At 47.3% G+C, this 19,390-nt stretch overlaps 1 protein-coding gene across 1 annotated transcript in view; it reads right to left on the bottom strand.

Annotated features, from left to right (window-relative positions):
* Positions 1 to 19,390, bottom strand: part of CMTM7 (CKLF like MARVEL transmembrane domain containing 7) — a 43,181-nt gene continuing 23,791 nt past the window's right edge. Inside the window, exons 2-5 of the mRNA XM_024566198.3 lie at positions 10,802 to 10,975; positions 4,990 to 5,088; positions 2,189 to 2,270; positions 1 to 601 (exon numbers count right to left, since the gene is read on the bottom strand). Coding sequence (XP_024421966.1) covers positions 588 to 601; positions 2,189 to 2,270; positions 4,990 to 5,088; positions 10,802 to 10,975 — 369 coding nt within the window. The 3' untranslated portion in view covers positions 1 to 587. The remainder of the gene's footprint in view (positions 602 to 2,188; positions 2,271 to 4,989; positions 5,089 to 10,801; positions 10,976 to 19,390) is intronic.

Raw genomic sequence — 19,390 nt, 5'->3', positions numbered from 1 at the left:
TGCCATTGGTCAATATTTTATTTAAAAAACACAGACACACACACAACAGTCACAAAGGCAGTCGGGAAAGGAGGCTGAGATCTCATCTTGGGGGACAGGTTGACCACAGCGCTTCTACAGGCATGCCTCGCTGTAAGAGCGAGGGCATGGGGCGTCGTCAAGTCCAGCTTCCCCAACTAGATAAATTAGGAAAGGGCTTTGTTTCTCCAGCAGACAGAAGGCAGCTCCGCTCCGCTGAGGGATGGGAGTTATGCGGGAGGGTTCAGAAACCCCCACTGTGTGAAGTGCGGCACTGGTCCCTGAGGCAGTTTTAAGAGCGGGAGGGAGAGACCAGGTTTCCCTGGAGGCTGCTTTTCTCTCCCCGGTGGGGAGGAGTATTATTCTTCAGACTGCAGAGAGAGGCTGGGGGCAGCTCAGGAGCCCAGGAGGAAGGTGAAGGCCCCCCCTGTGCCCACCAGCCCGGGCAGCACTTTGGCACAGGACACAGGTTCAGAAGTCTTTCCTACGGTTGCCGGCCCACGGATCCTCCTGGCTGCTGGGCTGCGTGTCCCGCGGGGCCCCCCAGGGACCCGGAGCCTGCGGTGTCCTCAGACGGCTGCATCTTGGGAAGGAAATGGCAAAGTGAGGACCGCTGGCTAGGGCAGGGCCCACCCACGAGTCGCACACCAGCAGGCCAACCCACGCTCAGCCCCAGGCACCGCCTTCCTCCACCCACACCATCTGTCGCTGGGATTATTTTATTCTTTTTTAAATACATATCTAAAAAGGCAAAAAATGAAACAGTGTGGAGGGGATTTCCATCCCTATGCTGCCCCCCACCCCCGCAAGGCTTCCTCCTCAGAGCTCCCTGAGCTCCGTCAGCTGGTTCTTTTGGCTGCTCCTCCACAAGTCTAAGTAACATATTTACGCCAATATTTATAGATCGACCACCTCTGGACATTACCTATTAGCATTTTTTCCCGTTCTGTTTTTAATCATTCATTTTCTTTCTTAAACAGCTTTACTGGCATATAATTCACACACCACAGAATTCACCCATGGCTTTCACTGTACTCACTCTATTCACAGAACTGTGCAGCCCTTTCAGAACATTTTCACCGCATCAGAAAGAAGCCCCACACCCGGGAGTGGGCAGCCCTGCAGCCCACGACCCCCCCCCGCCCCAGGCGAGCGCTCATCTCCTTTCTGCCCCTGCGGCCTTGTCCCTTCTGCACGGTGCACATGAATGGAGCCCCACCCCACATGGTCTTTCGTGACTGGCGCCCGTCCTGTTCACGTTTGCCAGTGACTCTGAGGCTCTGCTGTGGCCGCCCTTCTGCAGGGCAACTCACACAGCATCATGTAAATGCTGCAATATTTTTAATGTGTGTGTGTGTGTGTTTAAAGAAAAAGAACAAAGGAAGGAAATGCGAGATCAAAGAAAAAAGTGGATTATTCAAAATAGCTGGTTCAAGCTTTCAGCAAGTCTAAAGAAAAAATACTAGGTATAGGTATCAGGATCTATTTGTACGGAAGTTCATTATGGCACTTTTTAGTAGCAAAGAATGAAAACAACAGCAACAACACAAGATACGCCCCCACACAGCAGACAAGTGCACAGCGTCACAGACATGCAACAGACTCGATGCGACATCGTGGAGCCATTAAGGACGAAAGAAAAGAGCACCTGCAGACCGGGGGACGATGTCTGAGAGACGGCAAAGTAGGAGAGAAAGATCAGGTCACAAAATAACGTACAGTTCAGATCGTTTCAATCAAAGCAACATGTATGTGTCTCTCTCTCTCACTCTCTCTCTCTCTGGTTATTCCGAGAGAGGAAATCCTGGAAGGAAAGTCACCCAGCAGGTTTTATTTCTGGGTAGTGTGATGACAGATGGTTTTTATTAAATTTTTTTTCTTATTTGCATTTTCTAAATGTTCTCTATTTTATTTTTGTCATTAGGAAACATTTAAAGAAAATGCTTCTCCATCAGAGGTTGAAACGTTAGGGCTTTTCGGGGCATGGCGGGGACGGGACCAGAGAGCAGAGGGTCCTGCGTTACATCTTTCTTCCTGGGCTCCTGTGCGCTCTTGGCCTCCTCTACAGCAGGGTCTTCTCTACCTTGAAACCCCAGAACAGGTTGTTCCTCCTGTCCCTGAGCACAGGGACCTGTCGGAGATCATCTGTGTTCAGACAGCCAGAACTCACCTGCTGACTGGGTCACACAAGAGATCTTGTAGGACAGCCACACGCTTGCCAGGCAGAGGAAGGTGGCCACGAAACCGAAGATCTGCACGGGAGAGAGAGGAGAGGGAGTTCCTAGGCCGAGGGCCAACCACTCCGGCAGTCTGCTTCTCGTCTCTGTGCCTGTTCCCCGTCCTGACTGTAGTCGGCAGGGAGCTTATGGAATCACCTAACCCAAACTCTTCGTTCTCTCTCTCATGTGTAGAGATGAGGTCCTGGCCCCAGGTCTCCCAGCTGGGACGCAGGTCAGGCTTGGCAGCCAGGCCTCCAGGTCTCTACCCCTCAGCTCTTCTTGCTCTAGGCCACTTCAGTGCCCATGTTCAAGTTCATGTTTCAACTGAGCTGGGGCCAAGCCACTACCTTGCTTATACTTTACTTATCCTGGGCTAATGAAAAAGAAGAAGGTGGAATTGTAAATTTTAGTCTGAGTTTTAAATGTTTAATGTTGACGTGGCTTTAATTGGTGTGGTAGCATTGTTTGCATTTCATGCATTATGGTTTTTGCCTAGTTTTATAGCTGTGCCAGAGCCAGGAGCGGAGGCCTTGCCATCTAGCCTTACGTTTGCACGTAGTTAAATAATATGAGACTAAAATAACTTCAGGCAGCGCCCCTTTCCTTTCTGGGGGGGTCCACCCAGCGCTCAAGTGTGGGGACCTTGCCCTGTCCAACCTCCTCCTCTGTGGGTGGGGAGCAGGGCGCCCGGAGAGGAAGTGGCCCTCGGGTGAGGCTCAACAGACAGGCAGACGAGAAGCGGCACATGCTCTGGTGTCCTGTCTGGAACTTCAAAGTCTGGAGTCATTTTCCTGACTAGTGAACAAATCTGGCAGCTGCAGCTAAAATTTATCGAGCACTTACTGTGTACCCACCAGTCTTCTAAGCCCTCAGGTGTGTTAATTCCTTTAACCCTCACAGGTCTTCCAGGTAGACCCCAGTGTTACCCTCCCAGCCCCTCATTTTACAACTGAAGAAACGGAGGGACAGGAGGTCAAGGATTCTGCCCAGGGCCACAGAGACAGCAAGGCCAGCCCTGGGAGGGAGCCCAGGCAGTGTGGCTCCGGAGCCCACACTCTGTTCTACTTGTTGCCCAGGTGTTCTGAGCCTTGCAAAAAGCCTCAGTGTCACTGTGTGGCCCCTAAGTGCCTGGCAGAAACCACTGGTGACATCCAGGAGAACTGGCCCAGGGTGAAGGGCGGGATTTTCAAGGTTCGGTTTTCTTTGCAAGCCTGCCTGCTGGTTTTTGATGAGTGGCTTCCCCCACAGGCCCACGCCTACCTCCCCTTCCTGAGGTCTGTGTGCTTGGCTCCTTTTGTACTGATTGTCTGCACCGCATAATTAGCCTATTAAAGCCTGTATGGGCTTCTCATTGTCTGTTCTGCACAATTAGCACATTATATACCATCCCGGTCTCCAACTGTCTGCACTGCATAATTGAACAGTTTATTACATTGCTACAGAATGCTATTCTGGACGACAATGCCTTGTTTGCTAATTGTTTCACGTGCCTTAGCCTTGACTCCTGAGCTGGCTCACCACTTTCTCATAAGCAAAGGACCCTATCATTTTATTTCTCTGGCTCCCCTAGGGACCCCGATGGTGTATGATAAACAGGGTTTTTGGGATTCCAGGGCCAACACCATTATGTGCAACAAGAATCATTAAACCCAGTGGGAGCCTCCCAACATGGTCTTGAAAGACAGTGGGCATACATCTTCCTCTTTGTGCCCCCGCCCCTCGCCGCCCCTAGCAGCCTGCAGCTGGGCAGGTGGTAACCTGTGGCTGGTAACCATGCCTCTCCTTGGAGACTGGAGGAAGGGGGGATGTAAAGGGGGCAAGGTGGTGGATGGATGGGTGGGCTGTGAGCTTCTAACTTAAGGGGCAGTTAGAAGAGTGGCCTTCTGTCCCACGCGGACAGGTAGAGGGCAGACGCCACCCCTCGGTGGAATTCCAGGCACAGCCCCACTCTGAGCTGAAGGGCTGGAGAATTGGTAAATGAAAGAGTGACCATCACACAGACAGCTTTTCTTAAACACACTGAATATCTTGCCTGCTTCTTAATGAGGCAAATCAGAACTGCCCCTCAAGCCACCAACCTCTGTAAACAATTTGCTAATTCGGAAATCAGATGACAGGCATCTATAAATCTTTTAAAAACAGTGATGTACACGTATGTATACAGGTGTTTGTATACATGTGATAAATAAAAAAAAGCTCCCAAAGCACCATAGTTTTGCACATTTCTATGCTTCTACTTAGGCTATCGGATGGGTCAATTTCCCCCTTCGAAAGGTATAGGAGGGTTACTTCCTGGCCTGACTGCCACTGCAAACAAGGCTGGCGAAACTAGGACTGATGGCCATATCACTGGCTGATGCCAGGTCTGTTCCCCTGAGCCCAAAGGAGGCTCCAGAATCTTTTTCTGTATAGGGCTGAGGCAGCCACAAGCAAATGGCCACAGGTGACGATGATTTGATACCTACTTGCCACCTGACTTAACTAGTGGCTGCAAGAGACAGGCCTGGGCCGCTGGGGCCCTTTGTTTGCCAACAGCCCTGACGATTCACCTCCTGAGACCCTCCACTGGGGACCCAAGTTTAAGGCTCTTTGGAGACTGAGCTGGCTGGATCAGGTGGGTGCTGGATCAAGGTGGGTACCGATTCTGCAGAAGAAAGGCCCCAGAAAACAATCCCTTGGCTGTCCCCATCAGGAAGAAAATGAGCATTCAAAACATGAATTCATTGCCAAAGGCTCCCCAGAAGGTCCTCACCGCTGCGGCTACCAGCTCGCTCTGGTTGTAACTCTTGGAGGCTGCCACGATGGACGCGATGAGGAGGAGCAGGGTACCGATTAAATAGTGCAGAAGTTCCTGGGGGCAGAAACAGAGCAAAGCAGTGGGTTGGGCATCCACTTCTGGTTCTGAGGGGCAACCAGTCGTCAGAAGAGAGGAGCAGAAGGGGAGGGAGTGTAACACCTGGACAGGAGCAGCACAGCTCACAGGCAACGAATGCGTAAGGCTGGCCAGGATGAGCCATGGCCAAGCAAGGGAGAAAAGATGCTGGGGGGCAGAGAGAAAGGGGACAAAAAAGACAAGGATGCATCTCATGTGAGCAGAGACATCCATGAAGGGCTGCTGCATTCCTGAGATCAGTTTGTAGACACTATCTTGACCTCTGGCCAAAGCTGCCCAAAGCAAACATGTTTCTCCCAACTCCCAGGCTGGAAAGTTTAAACAAAGCTCCAGCCCTCAGGAGCAAAGCTTCCTTTACTTCTGTTTCAGAGAATGTTTCGCGCTTGGCTGTGTGGTGGGAACTGGCTTTCTCTCCGGAAGGATGCCTCAGGCCCAGCTCTGCTGCTGAGTCTACTGGCAGGATGGACTCTGCCTGTGCTCCTCCCCTCGGTCCACGGGGCCATCCGTTTCCACCCCATGCACTCTCCAGGACTAGGATGTCATTGTCATTCAGCATGTGGGAATGCTTGCTCCTCATCCTTCTTCCTCCCCAGGAAATACCAGGTCAGCACAGAATGGGGTTTAGGGCCATTCACAGTATTCACTCTGAATCCAGAGTGTATCCATTTTCAGTCTTCAATGAGAGTTCAGAAATTACTCCTTCATGGAGTTCTGCCCGTCAGGGCAGGTGGCTATTAGATGTGGGGAACATTCTGCTTTCAAGCTGCAGTTCCTGTGAGAGCCGTGCAAAGTGAAAGACCCTGATTTCTCCCTTAGCCACTAGCAAAGGATATCGCAAGGCAGACCACAGAAACTCTGATGAAGAGCAGATTGGTAACTGGAAGTTCCCTACCTCCAAGATTCCCACATACAAAGACAGAGGACTATGACATGGGATGGGGACAATGACTTGAGTGCTAAATGGAAGGTGCCTAAATTGTGCTCAGCTGAAAAATGCGTGGCTGAATTTATCCTTCCAACATTTACTCCCCCTTCAGCCCACCCTCATTCTTGCCCCTAGCTTTTATTCTCTCCTTTGTTTTGTTCATTATCAGCCTCAGAGACGCCCAAAGGAGCCTGTTTTCAAAAGAAGCAAAAAGGTGTCAAAACTATGAAAGGGACCTTACAACTTAGGAACCCAAAATAAATCTCTCTTAAAATAACATAGTGGGTAATAGGGGTAAGTGTGAATGGTTAAACAATTCAGTCACGAAGCAGAGGTTGTCAGACCAGGTTTTTAAAATAGACCCAACTATTCATTTTCTATAGGAGACACACTTTATATTGAAACATACACGTAGATTGAAAGTAGATGAAACAGATATGTCATTCAAATAGCAACCAAAAGAAAGGTAGAACGGCTATAGTTGTATCAGACAAAATCAATTTTAAAACAAAAAATATTACCAGACATAAAAAAAGACATTTTATAATGATGAAAATGTCCATCCATCAGGAAACTAACAATGACAAACAAATACGCACCTAATAATAGAGCAAAAAATGCAGGAAGCAAAACTCAAAGAAATGAAGGGAGAAATAGATAATTCAAAAATAGTAGTTGGAGGCTTCAATACCCCACTTTCAATAGTGTTTAGAACAACTAGGGAGAAGACCAACGAGGAAATAGAAGACGCAAACAATACTATAAAACAACGGGATGCAACAGACACCTATGAAACATTCTACCCAACAAAAGGAGAATATACATTCTTCTCCAATGCACATAAACCATTCTCCAGCACAGACCCTATGCCAAACCATAAACCAACTTTAATAAATGTAGAAGGATTGAAATAATTTGAAGTATGCTCTCCAACTACAATGGAATAAAATTAGAAATCAATAGCAGATAGAAATTTGTGAAACTCACCAATTTGTAGAAATTAAGCAACACATTCCTAACTAATTAATGGGTCAAAGAAGAAATTACAAGGGAAATTAGAAAAAAAGTTGGAGATGAATGAAAATGAACACACAACACACCAAAATTACAGGAAGCAACTAAAGCGGTGCTCAGAGAGCCATTGACAGCTGTAAATGCACATATTACAAAAGAAGAACGGTCTCCAATTAATAACCTAGCAGTCACCTTAAGACACCGGAAAAAAAGAGCAAATTAATCCTAATCCAAGCAAGTAGAAAGAAGGAAATAAAGATTGGAGCAGCAATGAACGAGACAGAGAACAGAGAAACAACAGAGAAAGTCAATGAAACCAACAGCTGGTTTCTTTGAAAAGATCAACAGAAGACAAACCTTTAGCTAGACTGATCAAGAATAAAAATTAAAAATAATAAAAGAGAGAAGAGATTCAGATAACCAACACTGGAAATGAAAGAGGGGACATCACCAGTCATCTTACAGAAGTAAAAAGGATTTTAAAGGCATAGTATCAACAACTGCATGCCAAAATGGGCTAAGTCAGATAAAATGAACAGTCCCAGAAAGTCATACTACCGACAATGCCTCGAGCAGAAACAAACAGTCCGAATAACTCTACACGGTCCGGCAGAAGTAACGCCTGCCTGAGTGTGGTTGGTAGGGTAATAAAATGGGTGTAGTAATCTATAGTTTTAATTTGAACATTTCACCTGAGACGGCATATGGTGTGCTTGAGTGTGATATTGTTATGTTACAGAATGACAGGCTTATGATTTTGTAATAAAAAAGGGACATTATTTGTGCCTGATCCTGTATAAACTAGTAGAATTTTAATTAATAATAAAAAAATCATCCATAAGAAAAGCCCAAGTCTACATGGCTTACCAACTCTTCACAAACTCTTCTAAAAATAAGAAGATGAGGGACTACTTCCCAAATTATTCTATGATGCTAGTGTTACCCTGATAACAAAATGAGACACAGATGTCACAAGAGAACAGTATCTCTTATGAGTACAAATGTGAAAATCCTGAGCAAAATACTAGCAAACCAAATCCAGCTACATATAAACTGAATTTTACCCTATGATCAAACAGAATTTATCTTAGGAATGCATGCTTGGTTCTACCTATTAAAATCAATGTAATACACCATATTAATAGACTATAAGTGGGGGAAGTTCATATTATTATCTCAATAGAAGAAAAAGCATTTCACAAAATCTAACACCCTTTCACGATAAAAACACTTAACAAAGTAGGACTAGGAGGTAATTCCTCTGTTGTGATGAACAGCATCTGCAAAAACCCACAGCTAATATCATTCTTCACAATGAAAGACTGACTGCTTTCCTCCTAAAATCAGAAAAAATGATAATGATGTCTACTCTTGCCACTTTGATTCAACATTCCACTAATTTCTTGCAATAAGGCAAGAAAATTAAAAAAAGACATCCAGATTGGAAGGGAATGTAAAACTATCTCTATTCACAGGTGGCATGATCTTGCATTTAGCAAATCTCAAGGAACCCATTAACAATCTGTTAGATTAATAAATGAGTTCAGCAAAGGTGAGGACATCAGATCAACATAGAAAAGTTAATTGTATTTCTATCCATTTGCAAGAAACAACCCAAAAAGGAAATTAAGAAAATAATTACATTGGAAATAGCATCAAAAACTAAGGTGCTTATACTCTGAAAACTCTAAAACATTGTTAAAGGAAATATTAAAAGATCTAAATAAATTGAAAACCTCCCATTACAAATGAATCACAAGATTTATTATTGTGAAGGCGGCAATCCTCTCCAAATCGATTCCCTGTAATTCCTATTAGAACCTCAGCTGACTTCTTTGTAGAAACTGAAAAGCTGATTCTAAAATTCCTATCAAGTTGCCAAAATCCAATACAATCCTGATAAAGAAGAACAAACAGAAAGAGTCAAACTTCTAAATTTCAAAATTTACTACAAGTTTTACAGTAATCTAGAGAGTGTAGCAAGGTCAGTGCAATGGAATTGAGTCCAGAAATAAATCCACGTGTTTATGGCCGAGTCATTTCCAACAAGGGTGCCCAGACAATTCAGTGGGGGAAGAATAGTCTTCCCAACAGATAGTGATGGACAACTGGATAGTCAGATGCCAAAAATGAAGCTGAATCCTTACGTTGTACTATATGCAAAAATTAACTCAAAGTAAATCAAACATCTAAATGTAAGAGCTAAAACTATGACACTTGAGAATAAAACTTAGAGGTAAATCTTCACAGTCTTGAATTTGGCAATGCCTTTTGGATATACCAAAAACACAAGCAACGAAAGAAAAATAGATAATATGGATTCCATCAAAATTTAAAACTTGTGCTTTCACAAACACTATCAAGAAAGTAAAAAACAACCAGCAGAATGGGAGAATATATCAGCAAATCAGAATTCTGATAGGGGACTTTTAACTAGACTCTATAAAAAACTCCTACCCCTCAATAATAAAAAGACAACCGAATCAAAGAATGGGCAAAGGCTCTGGTAGGCATTTCTCCCAAGAAAATACACAAATGGACAAAAAACACATGAGAGAGGATTGACCTTATTAATCACCAGAGAAAAACACAAATCAAAGCCACAAGATGCCACTTCATAGTCACTAGAATGGCCATAATCTGACAGTTGGGAAATAAAAAGTGTTGACAAGGACGTGGAGGAATTGGAACGCAAGCACACTGCTTCTGGAATGTGAACTGAGGCACCGCTTTGTCAAACAGTCTGGCAGGTCCTCAAACAATCACAGTCACCACATGACCCAGCAATTCCACGCGTAGCTGTATTCCCAAGTGACACGGAATCCCGTCTATACAAAAAACGTGCACATGAGTGTTCACAGCAGCACTGTGAACATAAGGCGGAAACGACCCTAATGTCCACAAATGGTGGATAAATACACAAAATGTGGTACATATATCCATTCAGTGGAATATTACTTGGCTGTGAAAAGGACTGAAGTGCTGACACACGCGACAACAAAGATAAACCACGAAAAACTCTGCTAAGTGAAAGAAGCCAGTCACGGAAGATCACACGTGTGACTCCATTTACACGGAATGGCCAGCATGGGAAAACTTACAGAGACAGAGCGTAGACTAGTGGTTGGTCAGGGCGGGAGGGGATGAAGGGTAGAAGGGGACAGAGAAAGTGCATGCAGCTTCTTTCTGAGGTGATGACACGTTCTAAAATTGACTGTGGTGATGGATGCACAGCCCTGGGAATACACTGAAATCCAGTGCATTATACATTCTCGGGGGTAATTGTAGGGCAGGTGAACGATCTATTGATAAAGCTATTTTTAAAAAATAATAAAGAGGGAAGAAAAAACCCTGGCAACTTTAAAATCTTTCCTCAGACTCTGCCAGTCCATTTTAGCTGACACATCTTATCTTCAATACTCATAATGGTACAAATACCCATCACCTTCATCACCTTCCTCCTCCCAACACACACACACAGCCCACTATCTGTCACTTGAGAAAACAAACACAGGGGTGAGAGGCAGAGCCCTCTTGTAGCTGGAAGGTGAGTTTTAGAAAGCAGTGAGACATCAGGCAGAGCTGTGCACCAAACAGTGGGAAATTCAGGGCTGGAGCAGCTAAGGACGGTGCAAGAGGTGGGGTGGGCAGACCAGAAGGACGCCATGGGATGGACGCCCCAATGAGCATCCTGACTTGGGCGTGGAGCACGGGGTCGGGCCACTCCCTTACCGACAGGGGCCAGCTGATGCAGGTGAGCGTGCGGTAGAGGCGGAAGAGATGGACCAGGTAAAAGGCGAGGATCATAATCAAGTTGCAAATGGTGACCACTTCGAAGTATCTGTAGGCACTGTAGCTGGTCCACGGAGAGCTGCTCACGCAGATGAAGGCAATCAGCAGCGTGACCTGAAACACAAATACAGACCCATCAGAGAAAGGCACCTCCACAGGAACACAACCAACCATGGAAGACGGAGGAACGGCTACCATTCAGGTTATTTCCTCACAAATGGGCTGGAAGTGTGCAATTTTCCGTACTACAGAAGCTTTTCAAATACATGCTGGTGGAGAATGTTCAGAATGGCCATGCGCGGCTTGTCCTGAAAGTAAGCGAGCAGAAGCATTCCATTTATTTGCTGGACCCCACAGAGCACGGATGCAGTCCCCGTGATGCTGCGCCTTGGGTTTGCACATTCGGTTGAATTGTAGGAAGTGGCCAGCCTTTGACTGTTTTAGACCCACAAAGAGGGTGACTCATCCGTTACACCCTACCCGTTGCCCCCTACTCCCTCAGGCAATCCCCCCACCATTGTTCATGTCCATGGGTCACGTGTGTAAGTTCTTAGGACAAATATTATTTTATGCTGCTTCTTTCCTATAGAATGGTGATTCCCAAAGTATGTGTGTGTGTGCGATTTTGTGTCCTTTGGCAATGTCTGGAGACATTTTTGCTTGTCACACTGTAGGGGGGGAGTGCTGTTGGTAGACACAGTTGGAGAGGCCATGGGTGCTGCTGCTAAACACCCCGCCAAGGATGGTCCCTGCATCTGCTCTCCCGTGTGGCCCGAACGGTCACGCTGCCGTGCAGAGATCCTGCCGTAGAAAATGAGCCCGTAATGAAAAGGAAATCACAAAACAGATCTAACGCTGGTTAAAGTAGTCTATGCCCAAAAAGACTGTTTCCTAAAGCCTCATTTCTAGCGTAATACCAAGCTCCTTAGTAATAAGTCAACAGCTAGAAATTAATTTTCTCTCGGCTTGAAGCTTACAGCGGATATGAAGAACTCTCTGCTTCACAGACCAAAGCAGCAGAGTGTGGCTCTGACAAGAAGGGACCCTCAACATCATCATATTTCCCTTTGCTAATGAGCAACACATTTTCATTTTCTCAGTTCCTCTGTAGCCAGTCAGCCATGGTGATAGAATGACTCATGCCTTGAGGTCATTTTAAAGCCAAGGGGAGGCTTTGCTTCCATCTGGAGGGCCGTCGTCGGCCCCTACTTCCAGGCTTCCTCTGTCTGGGGAGCCTCTGGGTCTCCTGCAGACCCCTCATACGCGGGGCATGTTTATTCAAGGCCTGCTTTAACATGCACATAATCCAGGATCAGGCAGTGCGATCCCTGGGCAAAGAAGCAATGCCGCACCTAATTTCATGCAAAGATTAGAATAATCTTTACAGCCCTTCCTCTGTGACAGAGTAGCTCTCACTCCTGCTGACACAGGGGTGTGGGAGTTTCCCAGTGACTCAAAGGGCCCCTGCAGGTCTCCCCCGCTGAGCTACCAGGTTGAGTACTGTGCAGCAGGAAGCACATCACTGCTCTACCACAAGCCATCTCAAACCTCTCTGGGAAACTTGTTTGTGCCACGAGTCTTCTCGAATTCTGTCCGTTTGGCCCGAGTCTGCCTATCATGTGCTCTTCTTTAGGAAAGACCAATTCTGGAAAATCTCATTAAGACAGCAGAGGGCGTGTACTTACTTATGCAAGTTCCTGAGAGCTTCCTTTTGCTCAAGATTCCAAGGATTCTTGCATCCCTAGTTTAGATAGCCAGCATCTTCGCTAGTGCACTTGAAAAAAAGACCACAAAACCCAAAAAACAGATTTGATTGGCACCAAACTTTTTAGGAACTCTTCTAAGGCCAGTAGGTGACCTCTGCAAACACCGGAGACCCCTGAATCATTCAGATCCATGATCAGGGGCCTCCAGAAAGTTGGAGCAGAAGGAACAAGATGATGGTGGAGAAAAAGGCCCCAGGCTCCCCACCCCCACCCAGCCCTCTCAGGATCTCTCCGGTTGCCTGTTAGAAGAGCAGATGCACAAACATCCTGACTTCAGAGATGACCCAGTGGGGGTTCTGAACTCAGGACTGAGTGGGGGGCTCTGGGAAGAGAGAGGTGGTTCTGTTTAGAGTAACTGAAATGTGATACCGTCCAAAGGAATGACTTGATTCTCAGGGTGCCTGCTAGCTCTTCTCCTCAGGGTTTGTTCTTCATGGAGCTGCCGTGAGTGTTGAAAATAAAAGATCGAACATGCATGTCCATTAGAAGTCATGTTGCAAGAACCCTCAGCTCAAAACTGTTCTCACAGACCAGCCCAAGGGACTGTTTAAAGTCACCAGAATCACCTCAGATTAGAAACCAGCCCCCTTGGCTCCAACGGTGTCCCTTCTGACTCCATACTGTCAGAATTCTTACCAGAAAGAAAAGGCGGCTTTTGTGAGAGTAGCAGTGGGTTTCAATTTCACAGGAGAGGGAGCAAGTTGATATCACCTGACAGAAGCAGTTGTCCCTTGAGAACTCTGGAACTAAAACACGCTGGTCCTAATGCCACAGCCAGGCACCAGACTGCTTGGCCAGGCTCTCAGCCGGGTGGTAATCCTTGTTAGGGCCCAAGACAGGCCACCCCCAAATGCCCCACAATGCCATATTGATTACTTCGAATGAAGGTTACTTGATAAGCAGCCGGTGCCAGAAGGCCACCTTGACCCTCACTTGTCTCCTTGCTCGCAGGAAATCAGTCTCCCAAGTGACAGGTGTTCTCGCTGCTCTAGGAGGCCTGAGAGAGACACGCTTACATTGAAGCTCAGAGACCCTGAGTCCAAGAGTTTACACAGACACTTCGGGACAAAAAGGCAGCTGGATTGATCTCTAGATTGATCTCTAGATTGATCACTGAGCCTCATTTTATGATCTGAGCATCACATTGTGATTCTCCCGTGCGCATGTCTTAAATTTTTTCCTCCTGTTAATCTAATCTTGTGTCAATTTTATTATTTCATTATTAGTCAAGTGGTAAGCACTAAATAAGGGTAAAGGGGGGATTCTCCCCTCCCCCGACATCCCCAGGGAGAAGTGGAATGGTGCCGTCTAAGATGGACAATCGCTGAGAAGGCCCAGGAGGCTGTGTTCGGGAGATGCCTTCCTCTGAGCTGCACCGCAGAGGCCTGCAGAGGGGCGGGGGGGCCCTGCCGCTTGCTGCCGGCAGCCCTTGCACTTGGCAGGCCTGGCCCTCCGTGCTCCTGCCAAGCCCGGTCCGGTCCGCAGAGCGTGCCTGTGTCTGGCTGAAGGTGGCAGCAGACACCTTTTGTTTTAAGAGCCCTGGGCTGGATGGATGCTGGCTAACTCCACCCTCTCTCAAGGGTTTTTATTCTGACCTTGGAATAAGGTGCTCAGTGAGAGAGACAGGCAGGAGGAGGCCAGGTAACTGATGAAGACAACATCAAAAAGCCTCAGGACCAACTCTAAGAGGATTTTCTGGAAGAGCGCAGGAGATGAAAGCCAGGCTTATTCAAAAAGTCCGAGATGTGAATGATGACTTAGCGGTTGGAAACTGCAGAGAGAGGCAAGAAGGCCCATAAGTGACTCTGCCTGACAGTGGGCAGGCCGGAAGAGAAACTTGCAACGTTCCGGCGTTGGCTGCATCCTGCCCTGGGGCGAAGGCAAATTTACCCTGCCCCGCTGTGAAAGCCCCCACAGTCACCACCAGGAAACGGCCCTGGTGCGATCTCATGAATACCCACGGAGAGAGAGAACCCTCACCCTGGCTTACTTCCTCCACCCACCCTCCTCCCCCGCAAGATCAGGCTTCTGCTACAAGCTTCTTCGCACCCTTTTCCCCCAGCACACAATTTTGTTCTGTATTCAAACATAAAAATGCCAAAGAAAACACGCAGGAGGGGGAATCATCTAGAAAACATTGTGTCAGGGGGCCTCAGGTCCAGGCCTGGAGCAGCCAGGGAATGCCCTGGTTTCTGAATCTAACCACGCAGCACGGTCCCCTGCAGTATACTAAACACCAGCACCTAGGCGTGTCTGTGCCGGGAATAGCGCCGGAAGGCCAAGTAAGAAGCTGTGAACAGTGGTTGCATCTGGGAGGAGAATGAATTATTTAGTGGTTTAAAAAATTCGCATCAAGATCACACAGTAAGTTGTAAATTAATTTTGTTTATGACGCGTCTCAGAGATCTTCAGTGGCATATCTACGGACCTACCCTTTCCCTTGTCATCGGCTGCGGCTTTATGTGACAGTGTTTCTCGGCCTTAGCACTGCTGCCGGTCGGGGCTGTCGTGGGGGGCTGTCCTGGAGGATGTTCAGCAGCCAGGAGTGACCACCAGAAATGTCTCCAGACATTGTCAAAGGTCCTCTGGGGGCAAGACTGCCTCTGGTGGAGAACCACTGCTTTAAATGGTCTGTTAGCAATGGGCGTTTATCACATCTCTAGTTTCTTACAAGTGCAGACAATTGAGCAAAAGTGTTCTTGGACGTACTTCTTCGTACGTACATGAACATTTCTGGAGGACTGTTGGGAGTAAAATTACTGGGTGGAAGTGTATTTACATTGGAGATTTTGATGTTTGCTGCCAAAATGCTATCCCCAAAAGATATGTTTCCTTGCATAGGAAATTTTGCAACCCAGGTTATTATAGTGTTTAAAAAGAATGAAAACAGTATCTTCTTACTCAATCTTCATTTCCCTAATGACTAGTTGGTTGAATATCTTTTACGTTTATTGGTCATTGTCTGTTCATATTCTCGGCCTATTTCACCATCATTTGTGTTTTTATTATGGATTGAAAAACTCTTTATATTCTGAATATTAACCTATTACATATTACAAGTAATTCTCTCAATTCCTCATTTGCCATCTTAGATTTTACCAAAGTTTAACTTTTTTATGCAGTAAATCTATGCATCACTTTTTATAGCTTCTGGGTTTTGTGCCTTATTCTCCACTCCAAGATTATAGAACATCTTACATTAAAAACAAGTGTTTATTTCCTTTTTTGCATATAAAACTTCTACATCTTTTGTTTCAAATCCTCATGCAAGGATATACTTACTGATTTTAGAGAGACAGAAAGGGAGAGAGAGAGAAAGGGGGGAGGGAGGAGAGAGGGAGAAAGAGAGAGACACACAGACACAGATCAGTTACTTCCTGTACCTGCCCCGACTGGGGGTTGAACCCGCAACATTTTGGTGTATGAAAAAATGCTCCAACCAACCGAGCCACCCAGCCAAGGCAAAACTTTTCTCTCTTAAGCATGTGGGATTTATTTTTGTAGATGGCATGAGCTAGGGCACACAGCAGGGTTCTAACTTCACCTAATAGTCAATCGATTGTACCAACAGTATTCATTGAATAGCACAGCCTTTCCCCACCGGTTTGAAAGGCGGACTTTTACACCACCTTCTACCTGCTCACTTCCAATCCACTGTCCACAGAGCAATCATCAAGTTTCAAACTCCTGAAAGCCTTAAAACTTAAAACCCTTCAATAGTTTCCTATGCTCTTGAATCAATCAGGTAAAAATCATTTAATGAGGTCCAAAGGGGCTGCAGGTTCTGTTTCAGCTGCCTCTGCTTCTCTGGGTACACTCTGTCCTGCAGGAGGAACCCCAGTATTCTCCCTCATGGTGCCTTGGCAATCGGTGGTGCTTAGCTATGTGTTGGTTAACTATCTCTGTGTTTGTTGGTTAACTTGTTCACTACCCTTTTCCCCAGCTCAAATGCAAGCTCCATGAGTATAGAGAACCCACGGGCTTCACTTTTACTCTCTGCTCCCAGCAGCGTGCCCTGCAAACAGTAGGTACTCCATTCAACATTGGGTGAATGAGTTGTTCCCGGGGTTACCCTGCCATCCTTGGCCAAAGCTCCATGGCACTCTGACACATTAAACACACACACACACACACACACACACATCTTTTCCCTTACTGGCCTCAAGGCCTTTGAGAAGAGGATCGTGCTTTATGGGAACATCACTTAGGGACCTAGAGCAATGCCTGGCATGTAGAAGATGAAGGAATTTTGGAAGTTACTCTGGGAACCCCTTTCAAAGTCGGCCAAACGCCTGTCTGGCATTCAGCCTCTCCAGAGTCTGTGGGGGTGGGTGTAATGTAAAAGAGCTTCTAGATTCTCAGTTCACAATGGAGCCAGCATACCCTCTGCTTGTCACTCAGGCCACTTGTCCCCGAGTCATTTTTCACAACAGCTGCAGCCTGTGAAAAATGGGCCCCCTGTGCAACAATCCTGTCACCCATGCTGTCACTGCTCTTCACTGGCAAAGGTCATCAGATCACACTTAGGAAGACTGGGCGGGAAGTCACAACCTGTCAAAGACGTCACTACATTCATGCCAACTTGGTGCTTTGGTGCTTCTACGGAACAAAACTGAAATCACAAGTTTTTGTTTAATGGTTTCTCTGTCTTGTGTGTCTTTCAGCATGTGACTCGACTGCATGGGCTCAGCAGTGGCTGACTGCATGTCTCGAACACAGAAGCAGCAGCCTCTGCCTCTCGCACCTGCCATCCTTGGGGGATGACATATTTCTTCGTGTGCGTACGGAGGTGAGAAGACGGACTGCAGGCGGCAGCCTTCCCAAGAAGTCCCAGGAGGATAGAGAGGACCAAGGGTGCTGAGACAATGTGGAGACGCCACAGGGAACCCCAAAAGGCCATCAGTAACGTGCGTGAACGCTCACTGCGCATCCCGTTCTGAGTGCTTTACACGTACTTGCCCGTTCTATCCTCAGAGGAACCTATGATGCAGGTGCTGTTATTCTCCTCACTTCACAGAAAGGCAGCGGAGGGACAGAGACTTGAGTGATCTGCACCGATCACACAATTGGGTGGGTGGAGCCGAGGGGTGGACCTGGCCAGGCAGCCTGCAGGGGGCAGCCTCTCGTTGCTATGGCAATAATGGCCCTCACCATGCAGCCGTGTCTCCAAACAGCACCCCAGCCTCAACACTGGTTACTGGATGTGTGTCAGCAAAAGTGAACAGGACAGAGAGGAATGAGAGGGGCAGGTGTCCTGAGGCCAGTGCCACAGAAACCCTCGAGGGTACAGGAAGCCCCAGCCAAGGCAGGACAGGAGATGTGCAAGCTCAGGGAGTGAATGGGAACCACAACAGGATCAGCAGAATAACCCCCTACTGAACACCACCAGGCAGCAGGCTCATCCTCACACCAGCTCATCCTCACAGCAGCCCACCCTGGCCAGGGGGCGCCATGTCCAGTTCTCAGGTCTGACGAAAGAAGGAGCGGGGTGGTCCACTTGCCCAAGGAAGGCCACACAGAGGGAAGGTGGTGGAACCAAGAAGCAAATCCAGGTCTGACTCCCACGACTCAGTGAGGAGTGAGTGTGTCGCACAGGGATGAGCTCACACCCAACCTGTAAGCTCACATGGTATTATTTTCCCTTTTCAAATGCCGGGTCATGCGGTGTGATTCAGGGAGTGGGGACATACTGCAGCAAGGGTCGGGCAGCTGGGTGAGGGGCACATAAGGGTTCACTGTGCCCAATGAGCCCAGAGAAATAACTAAACTGCCGCAAAGAAGGGAGAGCGGAGGAAGAGCAAACTGAGATCCGCAGTCATCACTCCCACCATAAAGGCACAAGTGGAAGTTAGGTAGAGGTTAGGCAATTACTTTTATTTTTAAAACTGTGAAGCAGTAGCTGCATTTCTTGAGCAATGCAGGTAGTGTGATGCCATGAGACTCCCTCCAAGGGCAGACAACGGTTTCCGGTTCCTTCCGATAACCTGAACGAAAGTGCAAGAGTTCACACTCCGACCACGGCCAGACCAAACGAGGAGGTTCTATAGTCACACAAGTCACCAGCGCAGAGACTTGGGGACAGTGTGTCTGGTGTCGTCAAGCACACCGGTGTCTGAAAGGGACCACAGGTGGACAGGTGGTACCTGCAACTTTCCACACTAACGGTAGGAGGTGGCCTGAACATAACTTGTCTGACCCTGCAGAGAACAAGGAACATTCTGGAGCCACGTTTTCCTGGGATTGAGTGGAAAAATGCCCAAGCTGCTTTGATCAACGAGGCAGGGGTGTGGAGAGCAGATATAAGGCCCTGAAATGTGCAGACAGGCAGGGTATAATTTTAAAAGCCAGACAAAGATCCCACGTGAGCAGAAAAGGAGCAAAAAGTCTTACCCTGACACTGATTCCTTCCAGCCAACCCCAACCCAGCTTAACCCCAGGTCAGCTGCCCCACCACCCCTCAGCTGAATTCCTTGTTAATCTTTTCCTCTGCCTGAATCTCATGGACACCCTTGACTTCCTGCCCTCCAGAGGCTAAGCAGCCACTTAGACACCCTTTCTAACTGACGGTTCACCCGAATGCACGTTTATTCATGCACTTCGCTTCTCCTCTCTGACAGTACCTGGCTGGCACTGAGATGGGGAGACGGAGGGACACTCAAACAAGGCAGGCGCTCCAGTTCATTCTGGGCTCTGAGGCTCCAGGCAGCAGGCCACCCACGCAGGTCCCCTTGTAAGGGACACGGGGGCACCTGTCCGGCAGCTT

Source organism: Desmodus rotundus, chromosome 8 (genome assembly GCF_022682495.2).
Source record: "Desmodus rotundus isolate HL8 chromosome 8, HLdesRot8A.1, whole genome shotgun sequence".
In the NCBI taxonomy this organism is placed as follows: domain Eukaryota; kingdom Metazoa; phylum Chordata; class Mammalia; order Chiroptera; family Phyllostomidae; genus Desmodus; species Desmodus rotundus.
This window is presented reverse-complemented; position numbering and strand designations above follow the sequence as displayed.